This window comes from Puntigrus tetrazona, chromosome 23 (assembly GCF_018831695.1).
Source record: "Puntigrus tetrazona isolate hp1 chromosome 23, ASM1883169v1, whole genome shotgun sequence".
NCBI classification, from domain to species: Eukaryota; Metazoa; Chordata; class Actinopteri; order Cypriniformes; family Cyprinidae; genus Puntigrus; species Puntigrus tetrazona.
Window position 1 is genome coordinate 2,245,740 of NC_056721.1, and position 23,667 is coordinate 2,269,406.

A 23,667-nucleotide genomic window follows, 5' to 3' on the forward strand; every position below is an offset into this window, starting at 1 on the left:
TTGTGTCTGAACAGAATGGGTCTTTATTCAGGAAATGAAAGAAAAAGATTGTAATCAACACCCCATTTAAATACAAAACAAATCAAAATAAGGAACAACATGATATTCAGTTTGCATATCAAAGAGCCATTCAGTAATAATTACAGTCTGAACACTTCATAAACCACTTGTGTGAATCTATACACAAACTTGATTTAGAAACTAGAACATTAACAATATTACAAAGATTTTAGCTTTAAAAATAATTCAAATTGAAATAATATTTTAGCAGTTAGCATCATAAAATTATATATTCATATCTTTCCACATAAAAATACAAAATAATATTAATGACATATAATATGAAAAATTATCCCAAATATTTTGCTACTATTAGAGTAAAATAAAAAAACCAAAACGAGAAACAAAAAAACAAACCAACGAACGAAAAAGAAATAGAAATATGCATGAAAAAGTTTCTCCTTTTGTTAGCAAAACACTATCCAAAATAACTACAATCATTTACATCAGTACAAAGATATCTGGATTTAAAAATAGTTGCAATGAAAAAAAGGGGTTTCATCTTTTCTGACAGTAAAAAATGACACTGTGAATCAGAAATTTGCAAAATATGCAATGAAAAAAATAAATCTGCATTAAAAAGGTATACACTGCAATTCTCACTTTTTTTATACAAACATTAGAAACAGTATTGCACGTCACAACACAGATTCGAGGTTAGTAAGCCTTTCAAAATGTGTTATATTCAAGTTTCTGAGTATCAGTGAGGGGAGGGCTGATACCCCTCCATCTAACCAGGGAGAGTCTCAAGTGTTTTCCATGAACATAGTAGAACCCTCAATGCTTCCTTCCTTCAAATTAAATACACGACCAACTTAAATAGTAATCAAATCGATGTGTGCTAAGCAATAATACATAAATAGATTCGTATACATACACTCGCTCACACACGCTGCACGGATGATTCAAGAAACGGCCTTTTGCGTCTTCCAGCGCGACGCTGTGTGTGTGTGTGAACGTAACCATAAATACGTGGGCAAATCAAGTGAGAGAGGAAATAGAAAAATACAATTTAAATCAAATAGTTATCTGTCTACAAAAATAGTCAAATAAATATGATTTTTGCAAAACGACCACGACGACAACGAAAACCCACACATACACGTACGAAGCAACAGTGTTGAACACGGAAAGTAGAGCGCGCTGCTCGTCACAGACTTAAAGACGACGATGACGATGCAGCGGCCATCTTGTTTAGCTCCCGGGAACGCCTCCGCTACCTACTCCCGAGTACGCGGCAGATCGCCGCCATCGCTTAAATAGAATCTGGGTCCGGCGTCTTACACGATCAAATAAGTTACTATGCAAAAAAATAAAGATATTTAAATTATCCAATAGACTTAAAAAAAAAGGTCGCAATTCTTCCACAACCGAACAGCATACAAAAAAAAAAAAAAAAAGGTGATGTGATACAAAATCAAAGAGACCGTTTTGCGTTCGACTCCAAACGACGGGAAAAGAGGGATTGGTTCTCTGAGAAGAGAAAAGAGAGGAGAGAAAACGGAAAGGTAGTGCATCACGTGTCCTCGAGAGTCTGGGAACGCGTCGACAAATAAATACACACAAATACGCAATAAATAAACACGCAAACTCGGCTCACCGTTGACACTTGAAGGGTTAAATCACGTACACGGGCTCCGCAGTGCGACAAGGGCACCAAAACCCGGGAACTCAAGAATATACAGAGTGCAAACAGAACGACAGAACAGACAGAAAGAGCGAACTACTGGTCGCGACGCCATTGCTTCTGTTGAGATTGTCCATAAGACCGATCCGAGCGAAAACGCAACTGCTACAAAAATATTCGCGACGGGCTTCCTTTCGTGACACCTCTCTCCTCTCTTTTCTCTGGGTCTGTTCTTACCGATAGATTTCGTCCGGAGATTAAACTACGAAACGCGGTGCTAGGCTCCGCCCACCATGCACAGACAACGACCACGGGTACGATTCCTTCGCGAATTCCTACGAACTACACATATCAAAGTCCTGCGCTCTATCGCGATATGAGGGGTGGCATTTAGGGGTGTTCAGGAAGGGCAAAGGTTAAATGTCGAGAGACGATTCTCTAGATCGTAGAACTGAAACCTCAATTCATAACTAGACTCACACGGCACGAAGACGAAACACGAAAACCACAGGACAGCACACCGTCTCTTGACTAATTATCAAGTTACAAAATGGCAGAACTCACTACTCTAAAAACTAACGTCACTTCTCTCGTAATAAGTTCGTAAAGGAATCATCACAACAACGCATGCAAAGGTTTTTACGAAGAATTGTACACCGATTTTTTTTTTTTTCCTTTCGTTATTAGTATTGATTATCTTATATATCTAAGTGTCTGACCGTTTTTTCGCCTCATGCTACATAAATTCCTCTGTTTATCGTTAATATGCATCGTGTTTTGTTTGTGTTTTTTTTTTCTCTTTCTTATATGTGCTGGTAACCTTTACACTGCATGCAAATGATGTACAGCCACAAACATGCACGCGCGTTTTCACATTCTGTGTTTCCGCGGCGACGATCGGCCAATGCCGCGCGAGAGGGAACGGACTGCATTTCTGTGTATGACATCGCCAGTGACGTCACAATGGCATTACATAGAACACCGACGCTATCTATTCGTTATATCCTATATAGCAGCAAAGCTTCTTCTATAGCTTGTGATTAAAATTGCAAGAGTAGAGCAATAACAAGCCAGATTAATATTCTGAGGTATTGTCTTTTCTTTTTTTTTTTTTTTGCCAGTGGAAAATGGAAAGTCTCAGTAATTCGTTATTGAATCATTCCTATTCCTGCTAAGAGCACATTGGAGCGAAACATTAAGGGGAGGGAAATATTACTCTTACTATCGTTTTTTTTGTTTTTTGTTTTTTGTTTGTATATTCCGCGGCAAACGTCTCGTTTCCAGGCCGCGCATTTTGCTACCTTTGGTTCGAGATCCAGGGCAGGCATCAGAGATTGCGTCATCAAGGGTTTTCCAGAGACAATTGCGCACTTTGCCCACTAGGGGTTTGGGGGGGGTAGGGGGTTTAGCAGCAGACGGACACGCGACGGACAGAACGAATGAACAGAACAGACGGGCTGCCCCCACCCCCCAAGCGAAAACATTCTCGTTTCTACTTTTTAAATCTCACATATAAAAATAATTTTGAAAAAACTACAAAAAATCAATCTCTTGTTTTTTCTTAATCTCCTTTTTAAAAAACACGAACGTACCACAAAAACTCTGTTCCGAGCCTGAGATGCACAGGGAGGGAGGAGAAAGAAGTGGTTTGGTGAAATAAACTGAGGCTTGTAGTGTTTCTGGCTGCTACAAAAGATAAAGATATATTTATATATTTATAGTTATATATATTCTCTATATACTGTATACGGTTATGTACTCTATACTGACGGCTTGGGTTCAGGGGCCAAACTAAGCATCGTTTTTTTTTCCCGCAGCAGACTTGTTGTTCCTGCGTCGTCTTGCATGCTGCCGTTCCCGGCGCTCTCTCCGAGTTCCCGTCTTCAGTTCCAGCGGAAGTGGATCTGTCGGGGACGGTCGGCTCCCTCTTTGACCAGCGGCTTGTGAAACTCGCGGCCGGCGCGGGAGTGGATGTTCGCCCAGCAGAACTCGCAGTAATACTGCAGGCAGGTGACGTTGGCGCAGAAGAACGGGGCGAACTTTCCGCCACAGCGTGCCCCCTGACATTCGTCACACAGCTGGTCGTCCAGCACGTACGGCTTCACCTCCACCTGTGGCACATTAATAAGAGAAATGCGGTTGTTTGATTTCAATTTTGGTAAAGTACGGCGGCTGATGTAACTACTTCAGCAGTACCGTGATCAGTATCCGGCGTAATGCGTTGCTAAGTAATTGAATTACTATTCCCTTGAAAAAGTAAAGGATTACTCTTCATTTTTTTTCTCTAATGTAAGTTAATCGTGAAGTATATATTCGTGATATATTCAAAGCAGTATGGTAGTGTGCTGTTCTGTATCTCACTAGTCTCTAACAAACACAAAAGTGCTGTCTATTTACCCGTTTGTCGATGTCGCCATGCTGCAGCTGGACGAATCGGGCGCTGATGGCAGCGATGTAGCTCTGCTGATTGGAGAAGGCCACACGCCCCGGCCCCTTTGGGTACTTCAGCTCTGGATCAGTGTCAATACCCGCATAACACACTCCACCATACAAGCGGTCCATGATCATTGCCAGCTCCACTGCAGATGAACATACCGTTAAAGTCTATTTAATACATTCAAACATATGAAGAAGATGATTTGAAAATCAGTTAAAATGCTATTAATTAATTCAAAGATCAAGAATGCATTACTACACACACATGAAAGTACTTTGAAAATAATTTTTAGATTCTTTGTTGTGATAATAAGTATTTTTTCCCATTGTTTACATCATATGCGGTAATTAATCTGGCGTACCAGCTCTCAGTGGACGTGGCACTCCTCCTACAAAGATGGTTTTGCGAGGGTCCAGTGGCTGAGATCCGTCCATCACAAAATCACTGTCGCTCAGGTTCCACGGTCGAATCTGGACCTGACAAAACCACACATACATCCCACATATCACACACAGTGTACATGATAACACAAAAAATATGCATGTGAATTGTGCACATTAGGTGCCCTTTAAAAATAGACACTTACTTTGATGTATTGACTAACATACTTATTAAATGTGTGTGTGTGTGGACTCACAGGCTTGTCTTTGATGGTGGGGCTGGACACACACAGGTAGAGTTTCCCGTCCTCTTCCAGACAAGCTTCGATCAGCGCTTGAACTGAGCTCTCCTCTTGGAACAGGAGGAAGGCGTAACCTTGACAAAAGCCAGCAGGAGTCAATCACTGTAACCATGACAGCTCGGAGAAGCTGACCGAATGAATAAAAACTAAAGATCTTAAGAACCAGCGGCACTGGGTAAGTACTGGGTAAAATCAGTAGGCTCAAAATGTAGTTAATAAAAACAACGAAAAGACAATTCTAATAGTTCTACAATGTGAAAAAACTCTAATAGTGTCTACACAGTATGCGCATGCAGGTCTCCCTTTCTGCATTTGCTATGAATGTGGTAATACTAGAAGTACCTTTAGGGGGGAAGTAAGATTTGCTCTCCGCTTTGTGTGGCCAGTCAACAACCAGATGACCGAAGCGCCGAAAACTGCTTGTGATTTCGTCTGTGGGAAAGATGAGATCATGACGATCAGAGCAGCCGGGACTTTTTCATAAAGATACGTAATGATTTTAACCTTAACATCAGAGGCTAAGAACGTAAAAGCTAGTAAGTCCAGTGTGTCCCAGATCACTAAGCAAACCCCGTTCGATATATCTGCAAGGTAGAGTTAACTTATGTGAAAATTTTTTCCTCAAATTCTCCTCTGAATGACAGTAAATCAGCATCTCTCATCAGTGGCGGCCATTTTGTCTGCGGGGTTTTATGTGTCTCAGTGCTGTTATCAGTAACCAGCCACTTTCACTCAGATTAGCGTTTTCATAAAATGGTTACTACATGTAGCTGGGAACGTGCTACTGTTCAACATATGGTACCTAATCTAACCCAATATAATATAATATGACTTAACAAAAACAGAGGAGTTGTACAAACAAGATGCATTCCTGATTTCAGCATATAGATGAAGTGCAATAACACAGTATATGTAATTATATTCAGTATATGTAATAATATTACTTAATATAAATAATCTTTTTTACCCCAAATAGTCATAATCCCCCGCTAAAAGCAGGACCCTCAGCGATATGCACAATACGTCAATATTTACCAATATAAGCGAAATCGAAAATGCAAATCGTTTTGCAATTGCATTTAGATTATCTCACAGTTTTATGCGTGGACAACTTGGAAATGCAACTAAGAATGCATTTTGCAATTAGTATTTCAAAATAGTCCGGAAAATCCTTCCAGAGTATGCGGCATACAATTCGAAAACTCATCGGTGAATACGTGCTCTCTCTCAAAACGCGCTCTCAAACGAACCTTCATCGATGTCGGGAGGCAGGCCGCCCACAAACACTTTGCGGGAGAACCTCTCGATGCGCTCCCCGTTCTGATGGGGGTAACAGTGAGGAGACCCCAGGACCCCCGGGACCCCCTGGTTGCCATGGCCGTCATCCAGAAGTCCGTCATCAATGGGGAAGAGGGAGGAACGTCCTGTTAAAAAGTGAACGACAGGTGAGGACGCTTGTTTTTGCCTGGCATTAACATCCATCCTGGGTGATCTGATCAGCTTTATGCATCTCAAATGCAACTCAGGTCACCACTATAAAGAAAAGTCTCAAAACAAGGGCCCTTATTTTACTGCAATGAATTTCTGTATATTAACAAGTGGTTATTCACTTCTAGGGAGGAATAGGACATTAAACATAGCACTTTTGTTTCTAACTACCTGTTTGAATGATCGGATCAATCTGACCCCTGAACACTCTTGTATTTAATGCTGTCCAGTTGTGATCAGACCACCTGAGATAGATACTACCAATGTCAATGCATGTATGAAAAACAGGTTGTGTCAGTGGACTGCGGCTCTCATTCAGTATAAGCCTCAAAAACACAAGTATACATTACATCGATAAACTCATCAAATTGTTGCTAGTGGTCAATGACGAGTTCACAAATGACGTGTTTACTCGATTACTCAGTGATGAGTACCGCACACACACACACACACACTCATATATATACGCCATAAACAGACACAGAACAATGCCATGCTAACACAGATAGCGTAACAAACAGTGTATTTTACCTCGTCGTCTCCCATAGCTCCTGGCTGCATGTGAACAAAAACAATACAGGAAACTATGAAACAACCGACTGAAAGCTCAACTTCGTGTTTGTTCAAATAAAGGAAAAAGATTGCTGATGAAATATTCACTACAGCTAGTCATCATGATCTGGACGCTAGCATTCCCTGATATACTTGACACTAGCATGCAGATGGTGATAAGGGTTTATTTATTTATTTATGTTTAAATAAAGTTTTTACAATGCCAGCATTTTACATACCAGTAAAATTTATACCAATTTTGATAGACTAATTGGATCGATTAACAATAAGTACACGGTCACTAATGCACAGATCCAATGTGCTTTGCACAGTACTTGCCGAAACAAGCATTTTATTTTTTTGTGTGTGTGTGTGAGTTTCAACTATTTAGGTTGACCTGATTTCACTACAAATTCTTAAAATGCCAATTCTAAGCCTCAGTGTGATGTGGGCACGTTGTATGAAATGTATAAATAAAACCTAATACAACATATGAATTTGCTACCAATTTAGCCAAACGCAAGGTTATGACGCGCTGGAAAGCTGCAGTACATTGCTTTTTTTCAAGTTTCTCATTAACTGTGTATAAACTGGCATTTGGCATTTCATTTAAACAACTGATATACCACCCTCCCCTAGACAGACCGGCATCAAATCCATCATAAACCTGTCTTTTCAGAAGTTAGTAAGAAGAACGATTGTTTTCAAAAAAAGTGTGAATAAACAAGAATTGAAAATAGTTGCTAAAAGCACAATATTCCAGAAACGTCTTCACATGTCACTCCTAATAATCACATGATCAACTGGTCAACATTAGTCAAAGCTCTTATAACTCATGTCGTCTATGCTAACACATGTCCTTCTCGCCCATGTGACCCAAACAAGCTCCACAACCAGTTCAACAGCGCTGTCAGAGATGCATACGCACATGATCGGGCCTGCATTTCACAAACGCATTGTAAGCCCGAGTAGACTGCAGAATCTGAATTATGACTAAAAGGTCTCTAAGATCAACTTAGCTCACAACGCTTTTGCCAAGACAGGTTGGCCCCAGTCCCATTGCCTTTCTTTTGTCACTACTTTTTTGTCTGCATTGAATTTTCCTATAAAGGGAGATATTAAAATTAAAGTGTAAAATCACAAAAACATGAAATTATATGCATGCCTCAATGCTCAGGTGTTCATGGTGCTTGAAGACTCAGGTATACCACACTCCAGGAGGGTCAACATCCTACAGCTTGTCCTATACCTCTCCTGATGTTTCTAGTAATTCTTAAGACCCGATTAGCATGCTCAGGTGAGTTTGACAGGGGTTGGAGATAAAACGGGCAGGATAGTGGCCTTCCAAGATCAGTGCTGAACACCCTTGGTTAACATGGACATCAGTGCATGATGATGAAGCTTATGTCACACGAGCTGAACGCAGACCAGGTGAGTATACTAATATTGTTGTCAGTTTTTTTTATATTGGCCAACCAATATAATTTATTGATTGACCACTAGTAGCAAATACCAATAACCATTTAAGACACCCTAGCAACATACTTATCAATATTTTCAATCAACAATGGTAATAACTGAAAACATCTGTACCGATAATGCTGATAATTGAAAGTCTCTCTGTTTGGTTAGTAAGTAAGATTTTTATTTTGACATCACCAAGAAGCCTTACAGATGCCAAGTCTGCTGAGATTCACAATCACTATCCCATGAAGCCATGGGAGAAGATCTGTGAACGGCAGAGAAATGATGCAGATCACATGACATTACCAACATGGCATATGCAGTACAGGTAACACTTTATTTCAGTAGTCCAATTTAAGACATTCTACTAGCAGTATGTAACTTTGCAACATGTCAACTAGCAGTTATTATGGTATTAGTAGACTGTCTGTTGTCTGTGATTCTTTATGTTGATGGATTCACAACATCCTACATACTGACCATCAGAAACTTTGCAAGTATATGTCAACTTTTTACTAACACCAAACCTACCTTTAGAGTCGGCAACCATGTAGTTGACATGTAGTAGTAGTTGACATGTAGTTACAAAGTTACTTATGGTTAGCAGAATGTCTAAAGTGGACTATCAAACACACGAGACAGCATGTGATTTTGACACAGTTTGGGCCTCCAGAAGCAGACCTCTGAATTAAATAGTGTAATCATATGTATTGCTTCATATGGACTAATGTGCTATCCGAGATATCAGCAGTAGCTATCAAAATAATATCCTCAAAACCAATAATATAGTCTAAATATGTCTAGATATAATCTAGATATGGCTGAAGTCAATCCATCAATTTACCTATATTAGAAGTCCCCCAGACATAAAATGCAAGTGCGATACATCTGTTCAGTGGTTTGTTCAGATCGCTAACCCTACATATGAGCAATAGCAGTAGTAATGCGCGACTTAGTAAACACCAATGATTAAAGCAAACAAAGCGAAGCCTTTTGGCTACAACGACAGTTATTTTTAGAGTATAATCTATGATGATCCAATTATCCAAAAAAAGAAAGCAACAGCTGTTACTGAAATATGTCATCACAAAAGAGCAAAGCGCAATCCTGCCCAGCTTCAGAGACGGTGATCCAAACCGAGCGTAGCGAATATCAGCCCGGCCAAACACAACGAGCAAGACCGGCTAAAAATGGACGGAGCCCTACTGGCAGACGCTCCGTCTGGATGCAGCGAGCTGATTGGACAGACGGGATTACCTCACCGTGCGTCAAATGAAAATGCTAAATAGTTGAAATCCCATTGAGGAAATGTTCATTTGTAACTCGGATTCAAAAATAACAGGAAATTACATTTAAGATAACATTACGACAACAAGCATTACATCAACGTAATTGAATTAAGACATAACATTTGAGTGGCTGTGAGCCAAACCACAGCAACATGACTGATGAGCATGAAAGCTTTTAAACTGAAGAACATGCCTGAACGCAGCATTATAGAAAGACAGATTGGTACATGAAGTGTACAATATTCATTGAGGTCCAAAGGTGAGACTAGGCAGAAGTAAAGATTTAACAGCATTTCAGTAACAATTATATAGCAATATCTTTAATGCTTTACTGTAAAGCTGTTTGCGGTCCTGGATGCTAACTGCTAACATACGTCTAAACGTGCTAAAATGCTACATCAATGTGAATAGCAACTTTCACCTTTCAGGCAGCCCATCTTCATCAAAAATACCTAGATTTCCAGTCCGTTTGGAATGTATTACAGACAGAAGAAAAAATACTGTAGAAAATACTCGCTGTCATAATTACCATTGAGCATGAGTAGGCCGTCAGCGGCTGGGTGGGGGCATCCCACACGGCCTGAACGTGAGAGAAGGAGACAGAAAGAGAGCAGCATGAAACATATAGCCACATGCCAGCGTCACAAAACCAACACAGTTGCGGATGGAGGGAGAATTTATAAGCATCTATATCCCAGATTGCACTGCAACAAGCTCATAGAAACAGACCGGCTAACAACCTCTGTTATTCCTGTTGCGTTTTTATGTGTCGAACGGTGTATCGTTACATTAGCGACATGCTAACAACAGAGAATCAACTGGCTAGTTCTCTCATGTGCTTCATGCGAAGAGTAGCATTTTGACGCTAGCTTCCAAATTGGCCATTAAAGGCTAGTTCACAATAACAACGCCTATAGTTTTAATAATCATTCTAATTATTTGAGAATGTTATTTGAGAACATCACAACTACAACGAAAACAGCGCAGAGAAATAATATCATTGCAATCACTTTCACAACGACCAACTAGCGAACGATAAGCACATTGACAGCTAATCAGAATCGCTCAGACTTCAAAGAGGCTTGTGAGACATTCCTGTCGTGAGTAATGTTTCTAGAAATGAGGAACTAGCTTTGCTGTGTTACTAGGTCACCCTTAAGTTTGACCCCGGTCACATGGCGCACGCGAACACAGAGCATCGAATCTCAAGCTCTGTCACATGACACATACCGGGTGGACACATGACTATTTAAGACACTGAAAAATTCACTTTGAATGTGTGTTTGTCAAGGGGATCTGTAACATGGGGGATGGTTAGGATCATTTCAAAGGCCTAAAACAAAGTGAGGGGCCCCCGCATGTATAGAGTATGGCAAAATGTCCCGTTTTCTGTTATGTTTTCCATGTTGTTGTTGCAAATTCTGCTGATTTGTCACACAGATAAAGTTATCTAGGTGTCTTACATATTAAGTTGGTTATACTGTATTTGAACAGTCCACTTTAGACAGTCTACTATCTATAAGTAACTTTTTAACTACATCTAATTCTCATTCATTCACAGCTACATGTCTACTAACTCTCAGTGTTGACTGTTAGGGTACGTTTAATAGTTATTAAGTTGACATATGAGTTTCTGATAGTCATTATGTAGTATGTAGGGCTCATCAAAATGTTGTGTTAGAAGATATTGAGCAGACAGTCTACTAATACTCTAATGACTGTAAAAATAAAGTAAAAATAAACTGGAAAAATCTGTAAAAATATTATAAATACTGTAAATATAAATCTGAGGAATTTTCTTAAATTTATGATTTTTTTTAAAATACTTTCAAGTTGCAAATTGTCTTAAGTAAAAAAAAAAATTTTATAAAAGGAAAGAAAACATTTGAATGCAAATTTTACAAAATACTTATCTAAAAATTAAAATGTATCCTTGTTTTGTAACGCATATCTAAAAATGAAAAGGATTTCTGGGGTCAGATGTGGAAACATTGGACATGCTGTCCTGAGATTTATCCATAATCTAGTCTGACAGGTTTTTTAGAAAACATCCAGGTACATAGAGAATCAGCTGTAATTCTTCCAAGTCCTCTTAACACACACACACACACACACACACACACACCATCTGTTGTCCAATTATTAAACGCGGATGCTCCTAGAGACATTACAATGTTTCACAGTCTATCCGCAGTGAATCAAACTATTGTTTCGTTTCATCTGCTTTGTGATTAGGCACAACATCACAAGACGCGATGCTGTAAAGCGGCGCGATATCTCTGCCAAGTGTTTAATATTTCAACAGCGTTGCGTTGTTTTGAACGCTTTAGCGAGAGTCAGCGCATTCCCTGATGCTGGCATCCCCTCGTGACGACCCATTAACAGAACCATCGTTCATTAAACAGCTTTCTCGGAAATGTGGTCGGCTCAGCACATCTCCCGTGATCTGTTCCATTAAGCATCTGCCGTTGAAAAAGCTCTGCATTCCAGCTTAATAAAACATTTGGATCATAAGCTGGTGGTTTTGTAACCCCCTTCTCCTCACTCCCCTATCTAAAAGTAACAGCCGATTATTTAACGTCACAGATTGGCACATTCCAGAGCATCTGGAAACATTTCTATTATATACTGGTGTGCATTTCATTGCAACAGCTTGTATCAATTGACAGAATCAATCATCTGCGTTATCAATCAAGTATTAACGTAAATGAGGTTTCGTGTTGACTTTAAAGGAGGGCCTGTGTAAACCGTAGAGACCCACGATCATTCTCCTGTCTTTTATCTGTCACAGGGTGTGCTAAATATAGCCGTACCCACGCCCTTCCCTCTCTCGGTCTCTGCAGTGAGTGCCTCCCCATGTGTCTGGTCCATCTGCTCCAGCAGGCTGAGCGAGAAGCTCCGGTGAGAGAGAGAGAGTGTGTGTGCGTGTGTGTGTGTGTGTGTGGCGCAGTGCCACACCCTGATCACAGCGCCACACACACCTCACCCAGACCGAACCATACCCGGCTTTAAATAAAACTGAGAGGGCATCCGTAAAAGAAAAGTCGTTTTAGAGAGGCCTAGCATCCCTTGTGAAAAAATCGTACTGAAAGTGCATTTTATAAAAGTAGGCCCAGTGTAATATAGTTTAATTTATTCATGAAAGGAAAGGTGAAACTACATAAAGAGAGTCACTTTCACGGCTGTTTTTTTTTTTTACACACATTTTAACATTACACGATTGTTTTAGTTGTCTTTTGTTGTGCTTCAAAGAAGACTTGCGTACTAAAGCACGCGTAAAGTGTAAACGTGTAAAGTCATTTGTTATAGAATTCAATTTTTTCTTATATACTAAATATTTTACATCTGTTAAATTGCCACCGGATCATTACAAATGTGTGTTCACAAATATATGACACGTCGTACATTCAGAAGCATTTTAAACATATTTCAAAGACAACTGAAGTAAATATGAAATGAATATTAATTTAAAATGTAACACGTTTTAAATGGACTTGCAATTAAAATGCAACTGTGTGTCCGAACACATTAAACAGAATTATGTAATGTAATTTTTCAGCTCAATCCTGATTGTTTAAACATAATTGCATAATCTGTTGAATATGTTGGAGTCATAATTTGTCGAATATTGCATAAGTAGGGGAAAAAAAGTGAGAAGGACGCGACATGTTTGCGTACGTTCGTGTTGTGCGTGTAAGTGTTTTACAACCTCTGTAAACGTCACCCGATCGGATTTTAGAGCATGAATGATCTATTTTATACCCTGACTTCTTGATTTTAAGAAAGCAGTGTCTCATTGCGAAGCTCAACATAATCGTCAAAAACATTTCAAATTTTCTTTCAATTAATCCATGAGTTAAAATGCCAGATCTTCTCTGACAGGGATGAAGACAGACCTCATATGAGCCATATACAGTGAAGCCTGTCCTCGACTTGTCTCCAAAAGAAGAGGCTCTGGTGACGAGCAGGAAACGGCTCTTACCCTTCAGAGGGTCCTGCTCCGCTCTCATGATGTCAATCAGGGAGCTCTCCAGCGAGTGCATGTTCAAGCTGTCGTACATCCTGGACCGGTCCTGAGGAAGAGAGGAACGTGTCAGTACACACATGTAGTCCGTTTAGGAATTATGGGATTGCGTGCGGTCAGGAGCACACTTGAATGCATGGAATGGAGTGTTTTCTGTGTGCCGGCGAATACTGAACGCCGCTGGAATGTTGTTTGTAGAGCTGTCACGAGTGGAATTAACCTGCTTTGTACGGTTTAGTGCGCTTTGGACCGAACGTTCAGCCAAACTAGTGTGTGTGTGAGAGGTTCGCGTGTGTGTCGCTCGTTGTTGTTATTCAGTTGCGTTACCAGAATATCCCTCTTCCCTTCTGCAGACGTTTAAAGCGTGTCCCATCTCCCGGTAACAACACCTGCCTGACAACATGCCACAGATATCTGTGTCATTACCGCACTGAGACCAAGAAGGAATGTGAACATAAACAGAGCTCTCCGCCGCCCGGCCCTCATAGACCTGTGTGTGCATATCACACACACACACACACATTTGGTTTTTGTGGTTTAAGAGGACCAATAGGCGTAATGGTTTTATACTGTATGTGTTATTGTCCTACACTTATACCTACCCCTTACAGGAAACTACCGACATTTTTTCAATTCCATAAAACAATGTTTAGTATGTTTTTTAAGCCTTTTGTTTTAAGGGGACAAAGGAAGTGTCCTCATAAACCGTATTTACATTGTAGTACCCATGTCATTATACACACACTCACACAAACACACAGAACACTAAGACCACACGTGGCTTCAGGCTAAACACACGTCACACACTTCTGAAAAAGCGATGGAGTTAGTATTGAATGTGCACTTACTAGTGTAGTTACAAGTAATATTAATAAAATAAAAGGTTGCTTAAGTGTACTTAAAGAGAGCGCTGTTAAAGTTAAAGTGCCTTTAATATATCTTTATAAACTAAACTTCAACAATTAATTGTTATACACTTATTCTAAAAAGCATTATATTCAGGCATGCGAAAATACAAATCGAAAATTGTAAAAAGTATGTAAAAAGAATTTTTAGTATTACAGAAACTAAAATCCCTCTTCGACTATTTCCTTACCAAATCCAAATGTTCTGCAATGCATAGTAGTCTAAATGTTTGAATTCTCCAACAACCTTCATGTCTTTACAGTATAATGTGACCAAGACCATGTGAGATGCATACAGTTCTATTAACTAGTAATATACTATTAAAAGCCCTACAAATTGCCATCAAATCATGAGTGATAAAATCGAGTCCTGTCTTATTAGCTACGTTTTTCACTCTAAAATACACTACACTATGTAGTGTTCAATGCTCTGCAGACAATTGTCTTTAATATAGTCCTAATATTGTAATAGTCACGAATGGTGTGCACTTTGTTCTTGATAACTTGTAGTTCTCTTAGGAAATGTTGACTGAAAGGTTCTTTCAGGAGCCTTACATTGTTAATCTATGGCATCCACCACGTATTAACTAAACTAAATTCATACGTGGCCGCTATCCATCTATAAGGAAAGATAAAAAGTTAGTATAAAATGGCTATGAAATGTTTAATTCTATAGTTTGTTCTCCGTATCATATAAAGGCTATAAAATATATGCTGTGGATACGCTGGCTGACATATTAGCGTATATTTACGATGGACGTGGTTTGGAAAGTGCACAGCGTTGACCGCTTCACGCGCAGCTGCTTCCAATTGGCCCTGTCACAGCCATCTGCCTCCCACAGGTAGAGCAGCTTTTAAAAAGCGAGGGCTTATATCATTGCTGTGCCTCTTTCAGCATCCAGTCCTATTCGCGGGCCCTCACGGCCGAGCTTACAGACAGCGCGAGGCTGCGGAGCTAAATATAGTTTTAGCAACATCGCCAGAAATAGTGTCTGAAAAGCAGCTCAGTTCTCCAGCGAAGAACACGAGGCCTGAGACCCATGACCCCAGATTTGGGTCCCAAGCTACCGTTCAATAACAAATTCGAAGCGTTTATGAACAAGACGTCTCTTGCCTTTTCTCGTGCCTCCGTTTACATGTCTTGCGGTCAAAACCAGCTGGGTATTTCGATTCTGAACCGCCGCGGGACAAACCTATATCGACGTAATGTGCAAGGGTTCGCGTATCAAACCTGGGTTTAAGCGTCACTCAGTGGATATTTCTCTTTGAAACTGTGGCGAAACGTGCAGTAAGGTACGTAAAAACAGTGTTGCGCAATAAATGCGCAGAGGTACATCTTTTCATAAGACCGGGTTGAGATTATAGCTATATAGAGAAAACGGTTTTGGACTCTTTCATGGACTTGAACTCTGTTCTTGGTGTCGATTCAGCTCGACTACAGCTCTGTCGCCGACGTACGAATTTTCAAACTTCGAAAACATGAACTCAAACGAACTCCTCGCAATGACATTGCATCTCTATCCTTTCCTCCTGCCTCTTTTGAGTCTTTTGGATCGCGGAGAAGGAAGAAGAGCGCAGGAGGAGAGAGGAGAGGCTGTGGAATGCCAGGAATGCCAAACGAACTGGAAATGAACAATACCGTAGATACTAGTAGAGTCGGACCTGTTTCCTGACAGAGGAGAAAAGAAGGTGATGAAGGCCAGATCGCATGCATCTCGGGTTCCTCATTTGTGCTCTGCTAGGCTTGGCATTAAAGGAATTATCTGTGACGTGTCGAGCACTCATCTGCTCTGAAATTATTAAGCACAAATGACCAATGAATCCTGAGTCATTAGATTATACCAGTATCACAGCTCTTGAAGACAGAAACTTTAAATGCGGCAAAACAACACATGCGACGATATTTAGGGCCTGAATAAGTTGAGGATAAGGATGGCTGAAGTACATATGATTGCATGTTGATACGAACTTGGTTAACATTATCAGTGAAGGTTTAAAGCTAAAGTAAGAGGATGAGCACTCAGCTACAGGTGTCACAGGCGGGGAGTTTCCTCGTACACTTCAGTGATTCACATGTAAATGACCTGCTGTTTCATTCCATCTAAACAATGGGGCGACATGACAGAAATTTGTTGCTCTCACCTCCTTTTCTCTGTCAGCCTCTCACACCCTTCACAGTTTCTCACTTTCAGCTTGGAAGTGAGAAACCTTCCGATGATCTCAAATACTTCAAGTTTCAAGCAGGGCTGGACAATGTACTGAACATTTACTATATTTGCAATTTATTTTGGTGACATAAAACATAGCGAATATCAAGTACTGATCACCTTGCGCTCACATCTTTTTATTTGTGCTTCTTGGCTTTTTACGTTTACATTTTAGCAGCAAAAATGACTCTAACTGTAGATTTAAATAATCGGTTTCAGAAGAAATGAAAGGACTGACACCATCACTGGTGTGTTAAGTGGTGGAAATTATTATTAGCTTCCATATAATATCTACATTCAAATCTTGCAGTTGCGAACATAGTCATGTTTTTGAAAGAAGTATATTTTGTTTAGCAAGGCTGCATTTATTTGATCAAAAACTAATTAAAACGGTAATATTGTTAAGTATCATTAGAATTTAAAATAGTTGTTTTCTAATGTATTTTACATTTCCAACATCGTTACTCCAGTCTTTATTATAATAAGAACTTATTATCATGAGAACATTTCTAATTACAATCCGTGTTGAAAACAATTGTGCTGATTCATATTTTTGAGAAAACTGTAATATTATGCCTTTCATAATACATTAGCAATATTTGATTAAAGTTGATAGAACGAAAGATTGATGAAAGTTCAATAAAACAGCATTTGTCAGAAACTTTTTTGTACCATGAATGTCGTTGCTTTTGATCAATTTAATGCCAAATATAAGCAAAAATAAAAAGACAAGCAAATTGATCCTACCCCAAATTTTTGAACGCTACTGTATATATACATTTTTATATTTACTAAAACCACATCTGTGAGAATATTCACCTCCCAGTCCCAATGCCAGGAGAAAATCAATAAACACAAGTTGATGGCCATGCGAGCATGAGATGGCACGTCTAACTGCAAACGGGAAATGAAGCAGATTGAATTGATTTTTCCAAAAGCTCACTGACACTAGACGGGCCAATTTCTCTAAGCCTAGACTAAACAAACAGCGACGATAGCAGTGCTCTGCTGCGTGGCTTATTTTTGTCCAGAACTGAGTTCAGGCTGTGAGAAACCGCCCGAGCCGAACAATAATGACGGGAGAGGACAGGTTTCTTCAGGACGAAACCAGCAAAACCCTTGATGACCTCACTGCGAGTCACCGCTGTCTTCAGATCCCGTAGAAGGTCCTGAACGGTCAACAGCTAAACGTAGGGCGTACCGATGCACACTGACGCATACATACCTGCAGCGGCAGAAGAGTGTTGCTGTTGTTGTCGGTCCGGAACATATTCTCTTCGATCCAGGATTTGGGTCCCATGGAGCCGGCGGAGCGGGGGAACTTGGGCGGAGCGATGACGTTACTGGAGAAGGGTTTCTTCATGGGAGAGATCTGATTGACCGAGCCGGGCACACCCATGCCTCCCCCGCGCCGGTGGTCTCTGCCCCAGGAGACCCCTCCAGAGGTCCAGCCGCTGCCCTGATGGCTGCCCCACGGCGACTGCTTCATCATGGGCTGCAGACAGACAGAAAGCACGGTTACTAACCGAACGCAAGTACGCTAGATTCAACGGCTCACTCGGCGGCCATCTTGGGAAAGCGCTCGGCGATCTATTTTTAGTCAGGCCTGTACAGCTGCTGTCCAGCTGATTGGGGAAATCTCTTGACAAACTCACATTTCTACAGCATTTCGATTCATGAAGGAATAAACTGTTTACAGTACTCAGGTGATAGTGGCATTGGAGAAAGAGCATTTTATAGGACAAAAACCTTCAGATGATTAAACACACACACACACACACATGCACGTATATATTTAAGGACACTTAAGTACACTTTTGCAAAGTACAGTTTGTAACATTAATTATTTAACATTAATTTACTCAACTATTAGGGACACACAAAATGACCTCAACGTTAACAGGAACTAAAAGCTACAAATATAACCTGTGTGTGGGCATCTGAATGAGAGTGACTGGTGTAATCGCCCGTGTGTTTTTCTTGCATGGCCAGGCTTTGCCTTGCTGCGCAAGTAAGAAGATTTAAAGCTTTGCATCTAACGCTGCACATCTCTTGAACACGGTGGGAACAACACACACTCTCTTTATCCCAGAACATAAGCCAAAAACACACACAAATGCGCACCGACCAGTGACAAGCAGGCAAACACATTTTGATTATCAGCATGTGTTGTCACTGCATTGTGTGCACAACTCTCCCCGAATAAGTGTCCCACCCATCTCCGTAATGTCTTTGTGTGTAATTGGGTAATGGCCCGAGTGTGTGCGTGTGTGTGTGTGTGTGTGTGTGTGTGTGTGGGTGTGAGGCTGCGTGCACATACAATCTGGTTGAGTGTTTAAGGGATAGTGAGAGATAATTGCCGTTGATGGCGTCTAGACACTGGAAGGATGGTGTACTGTGCAGCAAGAAGTAAACCTGCTGCTGGTTTGATGTATATGTGACGTAATGGTAGACGTGCACGAACCAGTAGAGTCATTGCTCGAACATAAGAAACAGTCCTGAACTACTCCACAAACCGCAACTTTCAGTAGCCATTTTATTCTCAATGGCAGAGAAGGATATATAAATTATCGCTAAACTCTTTCGCACGTACAGACTTACCGGTAACTTACCGGTAAATTGCCGTAAAGACGTCGTGTGTGAAGATACTGGTAAACTCATTCCGGCGACTTACTGCTATGAGATGTCGTAGCATTACTAATAAGTTGCTGAGCGTGAACGCAGGCGGAAGATTACCGCTTTGGGCACGTACGAGTTCAGAAAGCGCTAACCGATCCAGAGCCGCTGAAACTCAAAGTTCTGACACAGATGACGCATTACTGTGTACTTCGGTTTGAGGGCCAGAATCAGCCGCATGGATGTGTGCGTTTGACACAAAAATGAAAACATCGGCAGTACCTAGGTGTAGACCGCATATGCCTCTTCGTGTTTACAAACACAACACCGGGAGGCGTAGTCGTTTAGAGGTCATTTCTGGTTAATACTGAATTTACCAGTAATTTGAAAGCGACGTGAGAGCGGTGCTTTACCGGCAAAAAGACGTTGGAGCGTTGTTCCTTTTGTATGCATCTTGTTTTTTAATTTACCGGTAATTTTACAGCAATTTACTGGGATTACTGTGTGAAAGGGGCTAACGCTGGATTCAAAAATTCGATTCCGGCCAGTGTTTCTCAGTTTACAGATGCAACTGTAGGTTATTATTCATATGCATTCACAGCTGTTCATTGGCTATTCAACCGCGACTTTATCTATGGCTTATAAAGTCAGAAGAATCAGATCAATATGTTGGAAACTTGTGTTATAGATAAGCAAAAAATAAACTTTGGGGTGTTTATGCTACTGGATGGTTAGGATTACAATTCATTCTTTTAAGTACCTTTAAACTACGATTTTTCTTGAGTATTTAAATATCAAAGAAATGGTACCAGAGTGGTATTTAATACAAAACTATTAACTAAATAAGTCTTTACATATTAGGGAAAAATAGTAATATTGCCTAATATTGTTAACATTTTAAGCAACCATTTACTATCCGAATATATATTTAAATGTTATTGATCGCTGTGATAAAAGCTGAATTTATGGCTGCAATCTTTAGTGTCACACAATCCTTCAGAAATCATGTTAATATTCTGATTTGTGATTATTTCTGATTATCATCAGTGTTGAAAACAGCTGTGCTGCTTTGTATAGTTTGCTGTTACGTTTGACAAGTTTAATGCATCCTTGCACACACACACACACACGATTCTGGACTCCTGAATAAAGGGTGTCTCCAGCGTAGCCCTAATATCACGCTAACGGACATTCACTCTTAACAGCTGTTCCGCCAGCATGACTTCACATGTACAGATATCACTGTGACACATAGGGCCACTCCTAAAGTCATGTGACCGTCCCCCCTCCACCTCTACCCCACCCCCCACAAGAGCAGACGCACACAGACACCGAGGCCTGCCACGCTTCACCAGCACCAGATATCTGCGACGACGCGAATGAATCGCATCTAGAACATTTTTTCTGTGGGGAACCGATGCTACACCGATTCATTTCTGTAGCAAAGTGTGTGTGTGTGTGTGTGTGTGTGCTAAAAAAACGTGCTAACGTAGATTCAGTAACGATGCAGCAAACGCTCCCATGCATGCAAATATATTGTCAAAAAAAATGCTAACATTCACCAAAATGGCCCCCTATAAGTGGAACGCTCGCGCTAACTGCAGATTACGGTAATAACCGCTTTTTCTAAAACTGCCGCAGTTTAGCCGGGTGTTGACATCTCCGGCCTCTGAGCTCTCAATAGGAGGTTTCACTGAATGCCCCAGAGGTCAAGACATCCCTGGAACGTCACGTGAAGCCCTTGAACAATATTACCGCAGCTCGTGCTTGATGCGCCCGGAAAAAACGGCCGTTGTATTTTGTAAACGTGCTGCTAATTTCTACATTTGCACAAAAACCATAGCGCGCCGTTCATAGTACCGTATCCCACAATGCCCTGAACTTCACCTGACCTTGCATTTCCACCGTGACGTCCCTTTCTCGACTCACTGACTACCACAAGTTATATGACACGACACCGAATTGCATTAAAAGGCGCAAATATTGCGAGACGACAGCAGCCATTCGCAATGCCTCACACTAGCGTGATGCTACGGTTTTTAACATTTGCTAATAATAAGCACTGCTTTTTTTTTTGGAGGACAGGTCTTGCTGCGTTTGATCCGAAACACGGTAAAATAACAGAAAATATCACTGTAACTGTTACCGTGTTTTTGGAACGCGTGAATATGCAAAAGTATGGGTCAGAATTTTTCTTTTAAGCCGAAACCCATTAGGTTATCAAGCAATATCGTAAATATATAAAAGCTTCATTTTTGATCAGTGATATGCATTGCTTAGAACTTATAACAATATCTTGATTTATTCGCACCCTCGGATTCCATATTTTCAAATAAAAGCATAATACTGTCCTGTCCTAACAAATCGGTGGAAAGCTTATTATTCAGCTTCAAACGACCTACAAATCTCACATTCAAAACAATGGCCCTTATGGTTTTGTTCACATATTTCAAGCATATTTTAAAATCCTGCTGAGCGGTGCGTCCTGCGTAGTACGCAGTAAGCTAGTAATGCTGGCTTGTCGTGACGCACTGACAGGCCGCATTTGTATGCGCCTCACAGACGTCACAATGGCTTCATTGAGCGCTGCATTATGACGCAACAGAAGCCGCTTCGAGGCCGCGATTGCGTCACAATGACAGCCGCCGTCGTTTTTGGAATTCTACAAAGGCCTTTAATAAACGCGGTTGTCTTCTTAACGCGTTGCGCTTGATTGGCCGGGTTTTCTCACCTGGTGGTGGTTGTAGTTGTTCCTCTGCTGCAGAAAGGCGCCCTGCTGCGGGGGGATCTGCGGGCTGACCGGGGACCGGCGGCTCTGCGGCGGCGCGTTGATCTGCGGGGAGAAGGGGCTGCTGAAGCCCTGCACCGGGCACGGGTTCGCCGAGAAGCTCTGGAAGAAGCCGGGGTTGATAGAGGAGGGGATGCCGGGGTAGAAGTTGTCAGGCTCGGTGGTGGGGATCGGGTTTATTGCGTTAGCGGCGTTGGAGACGGGCGGAGGCGGGGAGCTCGTCTGCACGGACCACGGCGTCCCGAAAGCGGGCAGGGAGGGGGAAACCGAGCCGCCGCCGCCGCCAGGGCTCTGCATCTCTGGGAACGCGGCTGCCGCGAGCATGTTATTGCCGCCGGTGCCATTGTTAATGTGGTGCGCGCTGGGGGACTCCATCTGGGGCTTCACCTTGGACGATGGCGCATCGGTGTCCAGGCCCGTGGAGGAGGAGGAAGAAGAGGAGGAGGAGGAGGAGTACGGCTGCTGCTGCTGCTGAGGTGGCGGCGGCGGATCAGTCTGCTGATGTACGTTCCGGTCGCGCTGAAGGTCACCGGCCGTCTGTGCGTGACCTACAGCGGAGAAGCGGCTCAGGTCGCTGTCGGCGGCGCTGCTCTGCTCGCTGTTGGACTGGGAAGCTGTCAGCCCCGCAGGCTCATCCTGCATGTTGCGCTGATGTGACGGGAAAAGAGGGGACACCAGAGGCGAGCCGCCGGGGCGCACCGGAGACGCGCTGGGGTAGGGTGCGAATGCGCCTCCGCCGAAACGAGTGGAGCTGCTGCTGATGTTCGCTGTCTGCAACAAACCGAACCCGTAATCACCCATTTAACTGCGTCAAAACAGCGCAGCTCTCCTATCCCCAGGCCTGCTCAAGAACAATAAGAGAGGCACCGCGTCCCGTAACTTCCTAAGCCTGTTTGGAGCGAGAGAGGAGGAGCTTTCGGTCGCCTTTTTACGCGCTGTAAATATTGTTCGCGGATTTAATTGTCTGCGGCTTTTTTTAGCCGTTCTAGCCGTCCGACCGACCGCGCATCCCCCTCCTCGCGTTACCGGCGGATCTGATCTGCTGCTGCGGCAGAGGATTAAAACTCCTGCATGCGCGTCACCGCCGCGTCACAGCGCCCGCCTCCCTCACAGCCGCATAGAGAGCCGCAATGTGCGCGTCGCTCATTCATTATTCAGGAGGTGCAGCAGAGCAGGGCATGTCGGAAATATGGCAGCTGCTCGGTCAAACGCTCGTTCGGGTGTCTTCCAGCCTTTTCACCTTTAGCCTTTATAATCTGCCGAGGTTACGCTCGTGCATCATGCGCGGCTGTAATAAACCGGTAATAAACGGCGTACTGTAACCGCACGGAATTACGACCATTCACATATCATATTACTCGGCAGACCTTCGGTGCCTGATAAAGCGTCTGGATTATGCTAGCGCATGGCAGTGGAGCATATAAGTGTGTAGCGCAGTCCATAGTATGCAGTATACAACGAACTACATTGTGTTTTTCAAGTATTCCGTAGTGCTGTTTATTGTATAGTACGTATAGTATATAGTGCA

General features: G+C 41.9%; 1 protein-coding gene across 4 annotated transcripts; it reads right to left on the minus strand.

Annotated features, from left to right (window-relative positions):
- On the minus strand, window positions 1-23,168 carry cpeb2 (cytoplasmic polyadenylation element binding protein 2). 4 transcript variants are annotated; one of them, XM_043224896.1, is made up of 11 exons: window positions 22,083-23,168; window positions 17,961-18,230; window positions 13,582-13,672; window positions 10,129-10,179; window positions 6,826-6,849; window positions 6,057-6,230; window positions 5,149-5,238; window positions 4,762-4,880; window positions 4,486-4,600; window positions 4,085-4,266; window positions 1-3,798 (listed from the first exon to the last, which is right to left on the minus strand). In XM_043224896.1, exons 1-11 carry the CDS (start codon window positions 22,938-22,940, stop codon window positions 3,571-3,573), a joined length of 2,202 nt encoding a protein of 733 aa, XP_043080831.1. In that variant the 5' UTR covers window positions 22,941-23,168; the 3' UTR covers window positions 1-3,570. The 4 variants fall into 4 exon arrangements, with proteins under 4 accessions (XP_043080831.1, XP_043080833.1, XP_043080832.1 ...); XM_043224898.1 differs by lacking the exon at window positions 10,129-10,179; XM_043224897.1 differs by lacking the exon at window positions 6,826-6,849.
- Between the last annotated feature and the right edge of the window lie 499 nt (window positions 23,169-23,667).

Excerpts from the sequence above, each read along its gene's own strand:
- cpeb2 (XM_043224896.1), bottom strand. The coding sequence starts at position 22,940 with ATGGGTGATTACGGGTTCGGTTTGTTGCAGACAGCGAACATCAGCAGC. Across the intron at positions 6,850-10,128 it reads CGGCCTACTCATGCTCAATG|CCAGGAGCTATGGGAGACGA; the intron begins GTAATTATGACA and ends GTTCACATGCAG. Across the intron at positions 5,239-6,056 it reads GCCTCCCGACATCGATGAAG|ACGAAATCACAAGCAGTTTT; the intron begins GTTCGTTTGAGA and ends TCTTTCCCACAG.